General features: G+C 52.6%; 1 protein-coding gene across 20 annotated transcripts in view; it reads left to right on the top strand.

Annotated features, from left to right (window-relative positions):
- The window catches only part of LOC105185357 (zinc finger protein 628), a 64,765-nt gene that overhangs the window by 31,174 nt on the left and 20,853 nt on the right, over positions 1-12,738 (top strand). For 9 of the 20 annotated variants that reach the window (XM_025298248.1, XM_025298253.1, XM_025298247.1 and 6 more), the window contains exons 3-4: positions 4,145-4,338; positions 9,331-9,360. In XM_025298248.1, coding sequence (XP_025154033.1) covers positions 4,145-4,338; positions 9,331-9,360 — 224 coding nt within the window. The remainder of the gene's footprint in view (positions 1-4,144; positions 4,339-9,330; positions 9,361-12,738) is intronic. The other 11 variants (XM_025298256.1, XM_025298261.1, XM_025298254.1 and 8 more) reach the window with 3 other exon arrangements.

The raw sequence follows: 12,738 nt of genomic DNA, 5'->3' as shown, positions 1-12,738 counted from the left end.
GAGAGTGAGAGAGAGGGTCGGAGGGTGTTGGCAGGGTTGAGGCAGGCAGGCAGGCAGGCAGGCAGGCAGGCTGAGCGAGCAGGGTGAGCGAGAGAGGGAGAGAGAGAGTGAGAGAGAGAGAGAGAGAGAGAGAGAGAGAGAAAGAGAAAGAGAGGAGGGAGGCAGCTCGAGGGTAGTAACCGTACGTCAAAATTAAATGTTGAAATTCGTGTAGAATGTCTGGCGCGATAAATTCGTTCCTGCAACAATGATCACGATTTTTAATGGAATGAAATTGAAATTGTCCGGGCTCCGAAATGACGGCTAGAATTTATGGCTTGCGTGAAAATATGACGCATGGCAAATATTATATTTTACCTGCCTATACGGCTCTAGGACGATATTTCGAAATATTAAAGCGCGTGACATATTAAGAAGAATGCACGATTGATTATTCTCGAAATTGTAAATTCCATCAGTCGTGGAAATCGCAGCCTGTCTCCTCTCCCGTCTCTATCTCTGTCTAGCTCTCGCGATAATTCGTTCGCTTGTTAGCATTCGGCATCGCCGTAAAAACGCATCGCGTTTCGTCACGTCAACCGGACATCTCCGGACTTTCGCCGAGAGAGCGAGAGGAGAGTCGCGGTGAGAGGAAAGAACGCCGAATGTGCGACCGAACGGATGCCCGGCGAAGTGCACCGATTCATCAAAAGTTCTTTACAATTCTTGCACTCGACAAAGGGTCTCTCAAAGAGTCCGGGGGCGAGACCCTTCTACGAGGCGACCTCCGGCAATCCCCCTTTTGCCCCCCCCCCTCCCCCGCCCACCAATCTCCCGCCCGCCCGCCCGCTCGCTCGTTCGCTCATCGTTCCCATCTCTCGTTCTTCCGTTTCGCACGCGAGATTTTAAATTTAATCATAACTCTTCGCGCCGCTCCGCACGATGCCACGCAAATTATTACGAATAGGAGGCTATTACCGCAACGAATAATTATTCAACTGCGCCGAAAAAAGAATACGCGAACCCCCAATCCCCACTGGAGGCTCCGCTACCGCGGGGGTCATCGATCCTCGAGACTGCATCATTGATAGGCCACCGCAAAGCACAGTGTTGTCGCATTGTGCTCGCTTACGAAATTAAGCCGCGCGGAGCCCGATAAGAATTGAAGAAAATATCGCCCCATTAACGCGCGCCGCTTTATTATACATAAACGATCGTGTTTTCCATTACGCATTTAGCCGGCTAATTCCTTCGCGAATGACACGGTCGATTAATCGACAACGAGGCGCTAAAAAATGAATGCCAACCGCACGCTCGAAATACCAACGTTGAATACACACGCATACGCGCGCGCGCGCTCGTTTTATCGCAACGTTAAAACGTTGCGTGAGTAAACTCTCCCGTTTAATACAACGCGCATCGACGAGAACGCGTGCGATCGCGCGTACGCGCGGCGTACATAGTACGCGGCGTTTATCGCGTAATAGTGTGTGGCGGGTGAGCTGACTGTTTTCATAGAAACGGGTGAGCCGGCCGAGTCCGGTCCCGTTCTATGTCATTATCTCCCTTTTATGAACTAAGAAGGAGCGAAGTATTGCACTGTAAGCTCCCTTCTCGCTGCGTTTGCTCCTACCGTCGCTTCCGCTCAAGCGCGACGCGCACAAAAAAGGTGAATATTACGTATGTGCGAGCGTACACGTGGACGAGCTCATCGGTTCTACAAATAAATGTTTCAACCGTCAATTAAGGGCCGACAATAAGAAAGCAGCCGGACCTTCTACCAGCCGAGGTCGCCGTATTAATATGTTTTTAATTGTAGCGCGGCAGAAAACATACGGTCTTGAGGGAGAGAGGGAGAGGGAGAGAGAGAGAGAGAGAGAGAGAGAGAGAGAGAGAAAGAGAGACAGAATAGAATAGACACAGCGTAACCCTTCATAAAAATTCCAATAGAGCGCCTTCTGACGTTTTTCCGTCATCCGCGGTCGAAGGCCGCGCAATTAAATTTCTTTTGTTGTTGCCAGCGTTTCTTCCGCGCGACGCCGGAGGATTCGATTTCGCGCCGGCGATCGAATCGCGCGCGCGCGCAGGATTATTCGCGTGTAACGTGAACGTACAAAACTGCGGGACAGAATTTATGCACGCGAGCGAATGTACGAATATACGCGGAAGCGGAATCCGATCGTGAATAAGTTAACGTATTAACGTTACATATGCGGCGGGGTGTGCCGTCGTCACCAGCACAGCAGCAGCAGAAGCAGCAGCACGCGCGAGCGCGGTGTCTTCTTCCCCGCATTTATTTTACGTGGGAAATAAATACGAGCGATCAGGTCGCTCGTTTCATCCAGGAAATCGCTTCCTCTAATAATAGCTTCGCAGCCGCCGCGGCGGCACCATTATAAGATCCAGCTACTTTTATCATCGTACATCGTAGACGCGTCTACCATACATGTATCTCTTTCTCTCTCTCTCTCTCTCTCTCTCTCTCTCTCTCTCTCTTTCTCTTTCTGTCGAAAAGAACGAATGTTCTCGCGGTACGTATCGTTTAAAAAATGCATGCATCTCGTCGTTCGCGCCCGCCATGCGTTACCCTCACGCGGCCGGAAATTCCAAACGACGGGCGCGATAAAAGACCTGCAGAAACTAATTTTGCTCGCTCGAGTTATTTTTATTAAATCGAACACGATGAAATTCTCCGATGAATCACGCGACTGAATAAAAGATGAATCCCGTGGAACGACTGAGAGTGTGAGGAAAAGAGGCAGACGGTGATTGTGTGTGTGTGTGTGTGTGTGTGTGAGAGAGAGAGGAAGGAAGAGAGCAGAAGGAACAAGTGCCCGGGGTAAAAAGGATTGGGGAAGAAAATGTCGATATTAATAAAAGTTAAATTGAGCCAATCGCTTGTGGGAATTAGAATCGAGTCCACTCGAGACGAACGGCCAGCCGTAGAGAGGGGAAAAAACGCAATAAAAACGCGCAACGCGGCAGCTGAAGCGTCTGCCTCTCGAATGCCGATCGATCGGAGCGATTAAACGATCGAGAGGCTACTCGGTAGCGCTGCGTTATTATTATGCGGGTGGAGATCGGCTGGCGCTTAAATAATCGGATTTTCAAGCAAATTTCTTAAAGCGCCGTAAACGCTTTAAAGGCGCCCTGGCTAAATGCTTTAAACAACAACGCTCGCGTGCGCGTACGAAATACTTTGCGCGTTAAGCGCCTCCAATTTACGCACTCGTCGAGACGCCGACGTGCCTTCCCGTGGTCCCCGCGGGTGCGGAGAAAAATGCCGGTGTGTTCTTCTTCGATGTAGATGTAGAAACCTGTTGCATGTGCCGGTGGCGGAAAAAAAAATAACGGGAAAAAGAGCCGGGAGTCAGTGACCAGCCGATTCACTTCCTAAGCGCGTTTTTCCACATAGCTTTTGCCTTTTAAGAGCGAGCGCGCGCGCGCGCGCGCGAGGAAACGAGAGTCGTACTTGGCGAGCTGACAAACGAGTCGTTAATGACGTTTCAATCTCTTCATCAATCTTCGTCGTCACAGTCCGCGGGGACGCGGTTAATATTGAATGTACGATACGTCGGGAGAATGATACTTACTCTTTACACGCCAATCAAAAGTAAACGGTATGTAAGCGGCTTTGGGGAAGACGAATGCTTTACACGCGATTACGAATAATAGTAATAATGAGGAAGCGCCATGCGCTGGCTGTACGCTATAAATACGACGTCTAAATACGATAAACGCGCGCTACGATAAACGTCGCTCGTTCGCGACGATATTTCAAGTTCTGATTAATCCACGCCGCGATCGTTTCACGCGCGCGCGCGCGTTTAACAAGACGCGAGACGTCCGACTCCTAGTCTCTCTCGCGAGCCGTCGCAAGCGAGACGTCATCGAGCACCTCGTCTCGGGTCGACGAAATCCCGAAACCGCGGACGAGATTCGCTCGCGACGGGAAAATGCGTGGCCGCGTGGCCGCGCACGAGCGGCCAGCAGAGCGAGCGCCGGCTTTCCCGATCGCGGGAGCGTGTTGCAGGTAGTACGCGAGCGGCCATTACGTGCCCCCGCCGCACAGTAGACCGTAACACAATTTACGTACACGTACACGCTCGTACGCGGCGCACAGCCGCACGAAATTCTAATGCCGCCTTACGGTATCTGATCGCAGGTGAACGACCGTACAAGTGCCATTTACCGGACTGCGGGCGGGCCTTCATCCAACTGTCGAATTTGCAGCAGCACCTGAGGAATCACGACGCTCAGGTGGAGCGGGCGAAGAACCGGCCGTTCCACTGCAACATCTGCGGCAAGGGCTTCGCCACGGAGTCCAGCCTCCGTACTCACACGTCGAAGGTCAGTCATGTATGTACCAAATCCGACGTCCAACTCGCAATTCGCTGTGATGCGCGGTGCCGGTATAACCAGAGAGAGGGAGAGTGGTATCTCTCGCGGGTTTGTCGCGAAGAAAATCAATGAAAAGAGAAATGGGAAAAAGAAAAGACGGAGAAAAAAAAGGAAAGATAAAAAAAAAAAGAAAAAATAAAAAACAGCCGAGGAAGAGAAAGAAAATGAACGGATCGATTCTCAAGTATTCTCGCGCTTTTCTCGCTCGCATTTTCTCGTACTTCGCACATTACTTGAGAGATAACCTCGGGCGCGCGTACGTGTTGCCGTGTCTACTACCGCTCTGTGATCGCTCTCCTCTAACCGACCGAAGTATATACACGTCTGTATTAACTCTTTCTCGCGCGACACGTTCAGTTTGATATTATCGTATGCACGCACGCACATGGTGGTGGGTTCACGCTTGCCTCGATACTTTGTACAGATGGATTCCCGTTTCGAACGCTCTTTGTCCGCCGTTTCCTTTGTGTTCCGTTTCGAGGGCTCCCTGCGCGTAATCGATGTGTGTCTCGAGCTCCAAGTTTAAACAGTCGGTCGCTGGAGACGACGCGGTGGCGAGCGCGTCCGGCGTGTGACGAGCGCTTTTAAACGCCGCGCCGCGCCGCACTCGCGACGTCGCGAGCTCGCGAGCGGAAATTTCGGATCCCGATACACGCGCGCAATCTTCCGATATACCTGCGAGCAATCGCAGGCCGCGCGATCCTCGTAGATCTCTCTCGTAGATAGCGTATTCATCCTCCTCGTGTAAAAAACAATGCATCGAGGGTGGCTTTGGATAATTTCCCGCGGGGTCCTTCGGGGTGCTTGGGCTTGCTTTCGCCTCTGGATTCTCACATACGACGCTTATCGACACGAAATCGACGATTAGACGAACGACGTTCAACCGATCCGGAGGGACAAAACGGACTCGTCTCTCGTGAGGGAGAAAGAGAGAAAGAGAGAGGATGAGAGAGACAGAGACAGAGACAGAGACAGAGAGAGAGAGAGAGAGAGAGAGAGAGAGAGAGAGAGAGAGAGAGAGAGAGAGACAGAAGAAGAAGAAGACAGAGAAGGAAGAAAGAACGAAGGCGCAATTTCCCGACCGAAAACGAGACCGCCCGAGAACGAGAAAAAGCACGATGACGAGTCGAACAATCCGACCTCGTTCACGGGCGAAACTCGACGGACGAAAACGTCACGATGAGGGTGACGAGCCCTTTGATATCACGGCGCGACGCGGACCGGAGGATTTTCTCATACGAACAATCGTTGTTTACACACACATACATAAACACACGCTCACGGTGGCGGCTTCGTCGAGGCTGCGTGCGTGCCGTCGGCCGGTTATTAGAGGGACACAAGTGAAAAAACGCCGTCTGATCTGGGAAAAAGAGCGCGACCCCCGTGGCCGTTAATCGAATTCACCCCTCGCGTGGAATCGCGGCGGCGCGGCGCGCGGCGATTACCGGCGGAATCTTGTACCGTGGGGCAGTTTTTTGCCGCCGAGGCCGCCCCACCCAGCCGGCAACTGAATTTCTCAACCCTTTCGCCGCGCCGGGCACATGTCTCGGCGAAAAAACGTGGGAAGGCATCTGTCGGCCCGTCCGCGCGTCGCGCTCTTTTACTCTTCTTCGTTCCTCTCTCCTCCGTCGTCGCGCCTCTTCTACCACCATCTTTTCTTCCTCCACTTCCTCCTCCTCCTCCTCCTCCTCCTCCTCCTCCTCCTCCTTCTCCTCCTTCTCCTCTCTCCTCCTCGTCCCGCTGCACTCTTTCTCTTCTATCTCCTCTTTCCGCTTTTTCCCCGGCGCGTTAAGTCGTCCGCGCTTTTTGCAATTTCCAATTACACCGACCGCATTACGTAACAGTCCGCGTAAAACAACATTTCCGCTAATGGATCCGCCGTAACCGCGAAACAAATGGCGACGTTGCGTCTCGTGCGAGTCGAAACAAGTCGAATGCCGGCAGAAGAGACAGATCGCCGATACACAACCGATCGTCGTCGTCGTCGTCGTTTTCTCTGTTTTTTTTTGTTTTCCAGGACGCGAGCTAGCGTTCGCGCGAGTCGCGGAATCAGGTGCGTCGGGATGTCGGGGGCCTACGCGAACATAATCCGTTCACACGTCGGCTGCGCCGGCAATAAATATCGCTCTTTTAACGCCCCGCTCATCGGCCCGCTCTAATTGAAACCTAATCCACGGCTAAAGCTTTCAGATTATCCCCCTCCGGCCCCCGCACGACCTCGATAAATCTACCGTAAAGTCGTGCCGACGACCCTTTGCCTTACGAGCAGACCCGCCGAGCAAACCCGACCATTTTTTCCACCCTCGCCCCGTACATAAACGCGCGCAGTTAGGGAAGACTGAATGAACACTGACGTGACATGACGGCCCTGTTACTGCTGAATTTTTTTTCCCTCTCTGCGCGCCGCAACGCGTAATCCTCGCGATAATGAGAATGCTTTTTGCAGTCGAGTTATTAACCCGCCTCGCGTTTGGTGTAACGGACAGCCTCGATCGGCTCGCCAGCGGTAGGGATCGATCGCCCTTTGCAAAACGATAGCTGGCTTACAAGCGCGCGTGATCAGCGCGCCGGATTAAAAACTCGCGCGAAATATGCGCCCGCGAAATCGCGCGGATATATACGGTACTCGTGCGAATGGCTGCGAGAACGGCCACGTTGTTCAGGTTTATCGGTAAAAATATCACATAGTTTGCGCTAAATGGGAAAAAGAAACGCGATACAGAGAGAGAGAGAGAGAGAGAGAGAGAGAGAGAGAGAGAGAGAGAGAGAGAGAGAACGCAACGAGAAGAAACGGCGAAAGACGTGGAAGGAGGAGAAGAACGGCCGAGAGCGGAGAACGAAGAGAGGATCTTACGGAGAGCGCGGCGAAGTAATTAAAAGCCGCCAGCGCGCGAGAGAGGGAGAGGAAGAGAAAGAGAGCGGCCGGCGACAGAAACAGAGTATACGCCCGCTGGAAATAAAACGAAACGAAACAAATGGAGAGCTCGAGCCCATCTTCCGCGGCTAATCGAATTTTCGCCGGGGCAGATTTCTTGAAATTGTTTTCGCTATTTCCGACCGCCTAGCCCGTCTCTCTCTCTCTCGCGCCGGCTACTACCCTGATAGCTAATGGATCGTTGTTTAAGAAAAAAAAATCGAGGGAGAAGAGGAGGATGAGCGACAGAAGGAGAAAAGAAGCGTACGGAACGCGTGCGAAAACGCGAGAGGAAGAGAGAAAGAAAGTTAAAGAGAGAGAGAGAGAGAGAGAGAGAGAAAGAGAGAGGGAGAGAGAGAGAGGGAGAAAGAGAGCGTGCGAAACGCGGAGAAAGCGAGACGAAGAAAGAGGAACGACTCACGGAAGTATAGCGGAGAGTAAGGGGAAATGAAAGAGTTACGCTCCGGGTCGAGGCCTGGCGTGTCGGCGAAACATTATCCCGCTAAGAAAGACAATACACCCGGAGTACAATATTATAATAGGCCGGAGCGTAAATGTATTATAGAGAACGATCGGTAGCCCGGGCATAGAAACTCGTCTATGGTCTACCTCCACACACGTACACACACACATAGACCTCTTCTCTCCACATGTATCCTATTAACTGTTACCCTCTTCTCGGGCTCTCGGAACAGGGGCGGATCATCACGACGATACACCGTCGCGATATGTCCTCGGTTAATACGCCCACGCTCCTGAATCCCGGCACAACCGAGCCACCGGCAGGTTCGTCTCTCCACGTCGAAATTTCCTTCTCGCTAATCGACCTATCGAATCTCTCCCTCGCGTTTCATCCCCATACGACCGGGACTCTCCTCTTTTATCTATATCGCGAGATTCCGTCTCGGGGCTGCGTAGACCGCGATACGATCGAGATATGTCCCAAAGAGAGAGAGAGAGAGAGAGAGAGAGAGAGAGAGAGAGAGGAGAGAGAGAGAGGAGAGGGAGAGAGGAGAGAGAGAGAGAGAACCGCGAATCTCATCGACCGTAATTTCAAAGGGGTAGCAACGCGTTATTCTGATCGTCGGTGTAAATTCGCGAATTCGACCGGCCCTGATTTCTCTTCCGCCCTCTTCCTTCCTTTCTCTGTCTTTGTTTGTATGTCTCTCTCTCTCTCTCTCTCTCTCTCTCTCTCTCTCTCTCTCACTTTCACCCTCCCTACCCTCTTGCGTCTTGGCCACTTTCACGTGACGCGCAGCCTTCATATTTATCCGTAGTTTAGCGGTACAAGGGTTGAATGTCGTGCAACACGATACAACCCCCTTTTCTCTTTCTCTCTCTCTCTCTCTCTCTCTCTCTCTCTCTCTCTCTCTCTCTCTCTCTCTCTCTCCCCCTCTTCGGTCTCGCGCGGACCTTCCTCGCGTAATACCTTTCGACCTTCTTCCAACTCACCTCCGGGGTCTTCCCATCATCCCTTCGCTCCGTCCGGGTCCTCCCCTCACCCAACCTCCCACCCCCTTTCTTAATTGCCCCGGCGCGCGGCTCGGTAAAAACTCGTTAGCCATTAGATTTATTTTCTCTCGCCACGGGGATTCATCCCTCTCCTCCCTCCTCCGCCTGTACTAAAATCCGCGCGGTGGTTGTACACTTCTCGCTTAGCGGCATTTTCTCTCCGATGTTTTAAATTTTCTTATTTCCTCTGTCTGGGCGCGCGTGCGCGTGATCGCTGCCATTCGCCGCTTACGAATTGATGGCCGGTGATAAATGTAAATCTAGTTTATTCGGGAAGATCGGCGGGAAGGTTGACGGGCTCGCCGGCGACGCTTATCGCTCGCGTATTTTTGCCAACACGGAGTGCTAATTAATTACCGCGCACGCGGTATTTACACGCGGTGTTTTTTCAATTCCTTCCGCGAGAGCGTGCACGCACGGTCGCGATGTGAATACTCCTGAAAATCTAAACCCATGACTGACGATTTAATGGTATCGCATTAATTCAGATTGATCTCCATTTCATGCTGGTCTCTTTGTCGCAGTGTTCGAAGTACCCATGGCAACGATTAAAGGTAAAACGATCGGGTCAATATGGGAGAGCCCATGGGAATTCCTTTCGGCTGTAATTTCAACTCGTTTCGCCGCGTTTACGTGCGCACTTGACGCACGTGCAAAATTGTGGTCTCCGATTTTCATTATCATGATCCATTCATGCGAGACGCACATATATTCACAACACACACACACACACACACACACATATACATCCACGAAATGCACACACATACGTCACTGTAACGCAGTTTCCGCGGAATGCGTGAAATCACAAATAGCATTGTAGCACGACATTGTAATATCGCCTCGCGGTTGCTTTTTTTAAATTATTTTTGTCCTTCTCGTACGCCCGACACGCGTTGCATATTTAATTAGCAACGTCGCACCGGCGTCAAATCGCGCACAGCACGGGACACGCGACTCACCGCCTGTCCGATCGTACGTGGCGAAGATTGTGAAACGATTATAATCCGGCTCTTGTTCCTTTTTCTCTCTCCCTGCAGTCCTCACCGTCGTCATCGTGAATACGCATCGATATTGTCTCACGTCGCGCAAATCGTGATTGCGGCAATCACTGAGACGAGCACGATGACGTATCGCCCAAGAGTCATACCAGCGTGCGCTTTCGTCCGTCAATCGTGGCTAATTACCGCTTCTTAATTTCTACCCGTTCTTCTAATTAAGCAAGGTTCGCTCCCTGCTCTCTCCTCCTCTCTTCTCACCACTTTCCCTTCTTTCCTCGTACAACCTCGGCATAAGCCGAATCCCTCTCTCGGATTTCTCCTATGGCCTCGTCTCTCTTTTCTGTCCCTCATTCTCTCTCTCTCTCTCTCTCTCTCTCTCTCTCTCTCTCTCTCTCTCTCTCTCTCTCTCTCTCTCACATTCACTCTCTTTCTCGGTCGGTAAACATCGCTGACTGGCGAATCTCCAGAAAGACCTCGCTCTTTGTCTCTTTTGCGGCATTAAAATAGAAAAGTGGGACGGCCTTTCGTGGCAGAACGCCTCGTAAATCGGCTGGCTCTTACGAGAGCGTCTCACAAGTTTTTCGCCGTCCGGTCCCTTTCGCGGCGACGATTTTCGCGTCTATTTCGGTTCTACTCGCGCCCGACTCGTACCACGACGCCGGACGGTGAAGAGTTCAACGTGCGATTTTTCATCTTCCCTGTCGCTGCTAACCCCTTGAGAGATTGTTACATCTTACAGTACGTTCGTTACTTTCACGTCTTCACTCTGTCGACCACCCTTACATCCTAAAGCCCATACATTTTCAAGGACTGCACACAACGATGTATTCTCCTCCGAGTCTTCAACTTGACGAGTCCATTTTCCGATCGCACCCCTCAAAAGCGCGCTGCCTCTCTCTCTCTCTCTCTCTCTCTCTCTCTCTCTCTCTCTCTCTCACCCCCGAGGCATTAATTTTTTCGACCCCGCCTCCGGTGTAGCTCCGTGCCTCTCTTTCTCTATTTTTTTTTCCTCTCCAGCGCTCGATCACCAGCGCGGGCACACTAATGAAATCATTCCCGTGGCGTTTCCGATAGGGTGGGATCTGCACCCCATTGTACAACGCCCCCCTCCGCGCTCCTTTTTTCCTCTGGTCTAGTCGGGCGCGACCGGGGTCGATCCGGTTCTCCTATTGGCACAACACGGAGGGTGCCCCGTTGTCAGTCCCTTACGGCGCTAGGTAGATTCGCTTTTTTTTTTCCCTCCTCTCTCGCCGCGCATTCGTCAGCGAGCGATTTTTGCGCGCGCGCGCGCACGCGCGTTCGCGCGTGCGCGGATTAACAGTTCGCGCGAGTCTTACAATTAGAAGCGGATTAATGATACGCGGGATAGGGTGGCGATGAGAGGGACGCGAGTCGAGGGGGTGAGTAACGACGCGTATGAATTCCTATCGATCGCGCGTGTCGCCCGTGTTTCTTTTTCTTTTTTTGTCCACATCTCGAGGGTGAAAACCCGCCGGACGCTTCGCGACGAACAGAGTGGAAGATCGCACGTACGGCTGTACGAATTTCCGAATTACGTTGTGTCGGACGCGAAAAGAATCTCTGCCCGAACGAGAGAGCAAAAATCTACGATCTCTCCGGAGGTATCTCCGATGTCTTTTAGACATCCTTTGGACTTTTGCGTTGTTTGCGCACTCCACGGCGCTCGTCCGAAAGCTGCGAAAGCGGCGAGAGCTATGAGTCAGACACGCGGACGTAGAGAAAAGGAATCAGGAATTTCTGGTGCCTTCCTTATCGGGAGACAAAGCGTTCTCGTCTCGAGAAAATAACGTTCGCGCGAGCGAGCCGAAGCGAGGTGGAGAACGAGCGCGCGCGCGCGCGGGAGAGAGAGAGAGAGAGAGAGAGAGAAGGACAAGATGAGCAAGCCGGCGAATATCTCTCGCGGATTCCGCGAGCCCCTCGTTGGAGCAACGAACAGCCCAAGTATCGTACGAAGGTTGTCTGCCGAGAGAGGCGAGTCTCGCGGCCTCGTCGCGGCTAAAAAAGCCAAGGAAAGACGACGGCGGCGCGAGAAGAAAAAAAGGAAGGAAGGAAAGAACCAACAACTCGGGCGGGAGAGAAAAGAATTGCGCGCGCCCAACCGGCCTTCGTACTTTATCGTCGCCCGAGGGGAGGAGAGGAGTCCACGCGCATTGATTATCGAGCATTACATTTGTCAATTGTGTTTCCTACACGCGAGTGCGAAGAGGGGGAGATTGGAAGAGATCGACGAGAGCCCTGGAGAAAGAGGAACGAACGGAACTCATCGCGAAACGAACTCGCGCGACATTACCGAGGCGCGTTCCAACGTCACGAGTCGAGAATGACATCGCGCGCGCGTGTGTGTGTGTGTGTATGTGTGTGTGTGAGGACGAACAAAAGGAAGGAGAAGGAAAGAAAGAAAGAAAGAAGGAATGAAAGAAAGAAAGAAAGGAGGAAAGACGAGCAGCAATATCCCGTCGCGATTGGTTCTAATAAGATCGCCCGGCTAACGAGATCTCGGGCCTCGATCAAAGATGGTCCCGTCTCTATGAACACAAAATGGCCACGTCGTAGCCGACGTCACGCACCGCTACACGTGTGCTCACACCCACTTCCTTTTTACGCCACTCCCTGACCCGGGCCCGCGCCGGGCCTCGAGGAGCGGGCAATCTGCGATCGGGCATCGACGGAAAAATCCGGAGGAACCAATCGGCGAGGGGGTGCGAAAAAATCCCGGAGCCGGACGCGATGAGATCGCGCCACGGCCAGGTGTCTGGCCGGGCCTCTGATCCGACCCTCTCCGATCACGGGTCACGATAGAAACGCGAAGAATCCGAACGGGTACGTCGTTATCGTCGCGCGCTGATCGCCGTGCACTACGTGCGGCCGCGGCTAAAATCGCACGGCGTCTAGCGGTTATTTACAGCGCGG

The sequence above is a fragment of the Harpegnathos saltator genome, unplaced genomic scaffold (assembly GCF_003227715.2).
Source record: "Harpegnathos saltator strain DR-91 unplaced genomic scaffold, Hsal_v8.6 scaffold212, whole genome shotgun sequence".
NCBI lineage: Eukaryota > Metazoa > Arthropoda > Insecta > Hymenoptera > Formicidae > Harpegnathos > Harpegnathos saltator.
The sequence above is the reverse complement of the archived record's forward strand: the minus strand, read 5'-3'. Positions and strand labels throughout refer to the sequence as shown.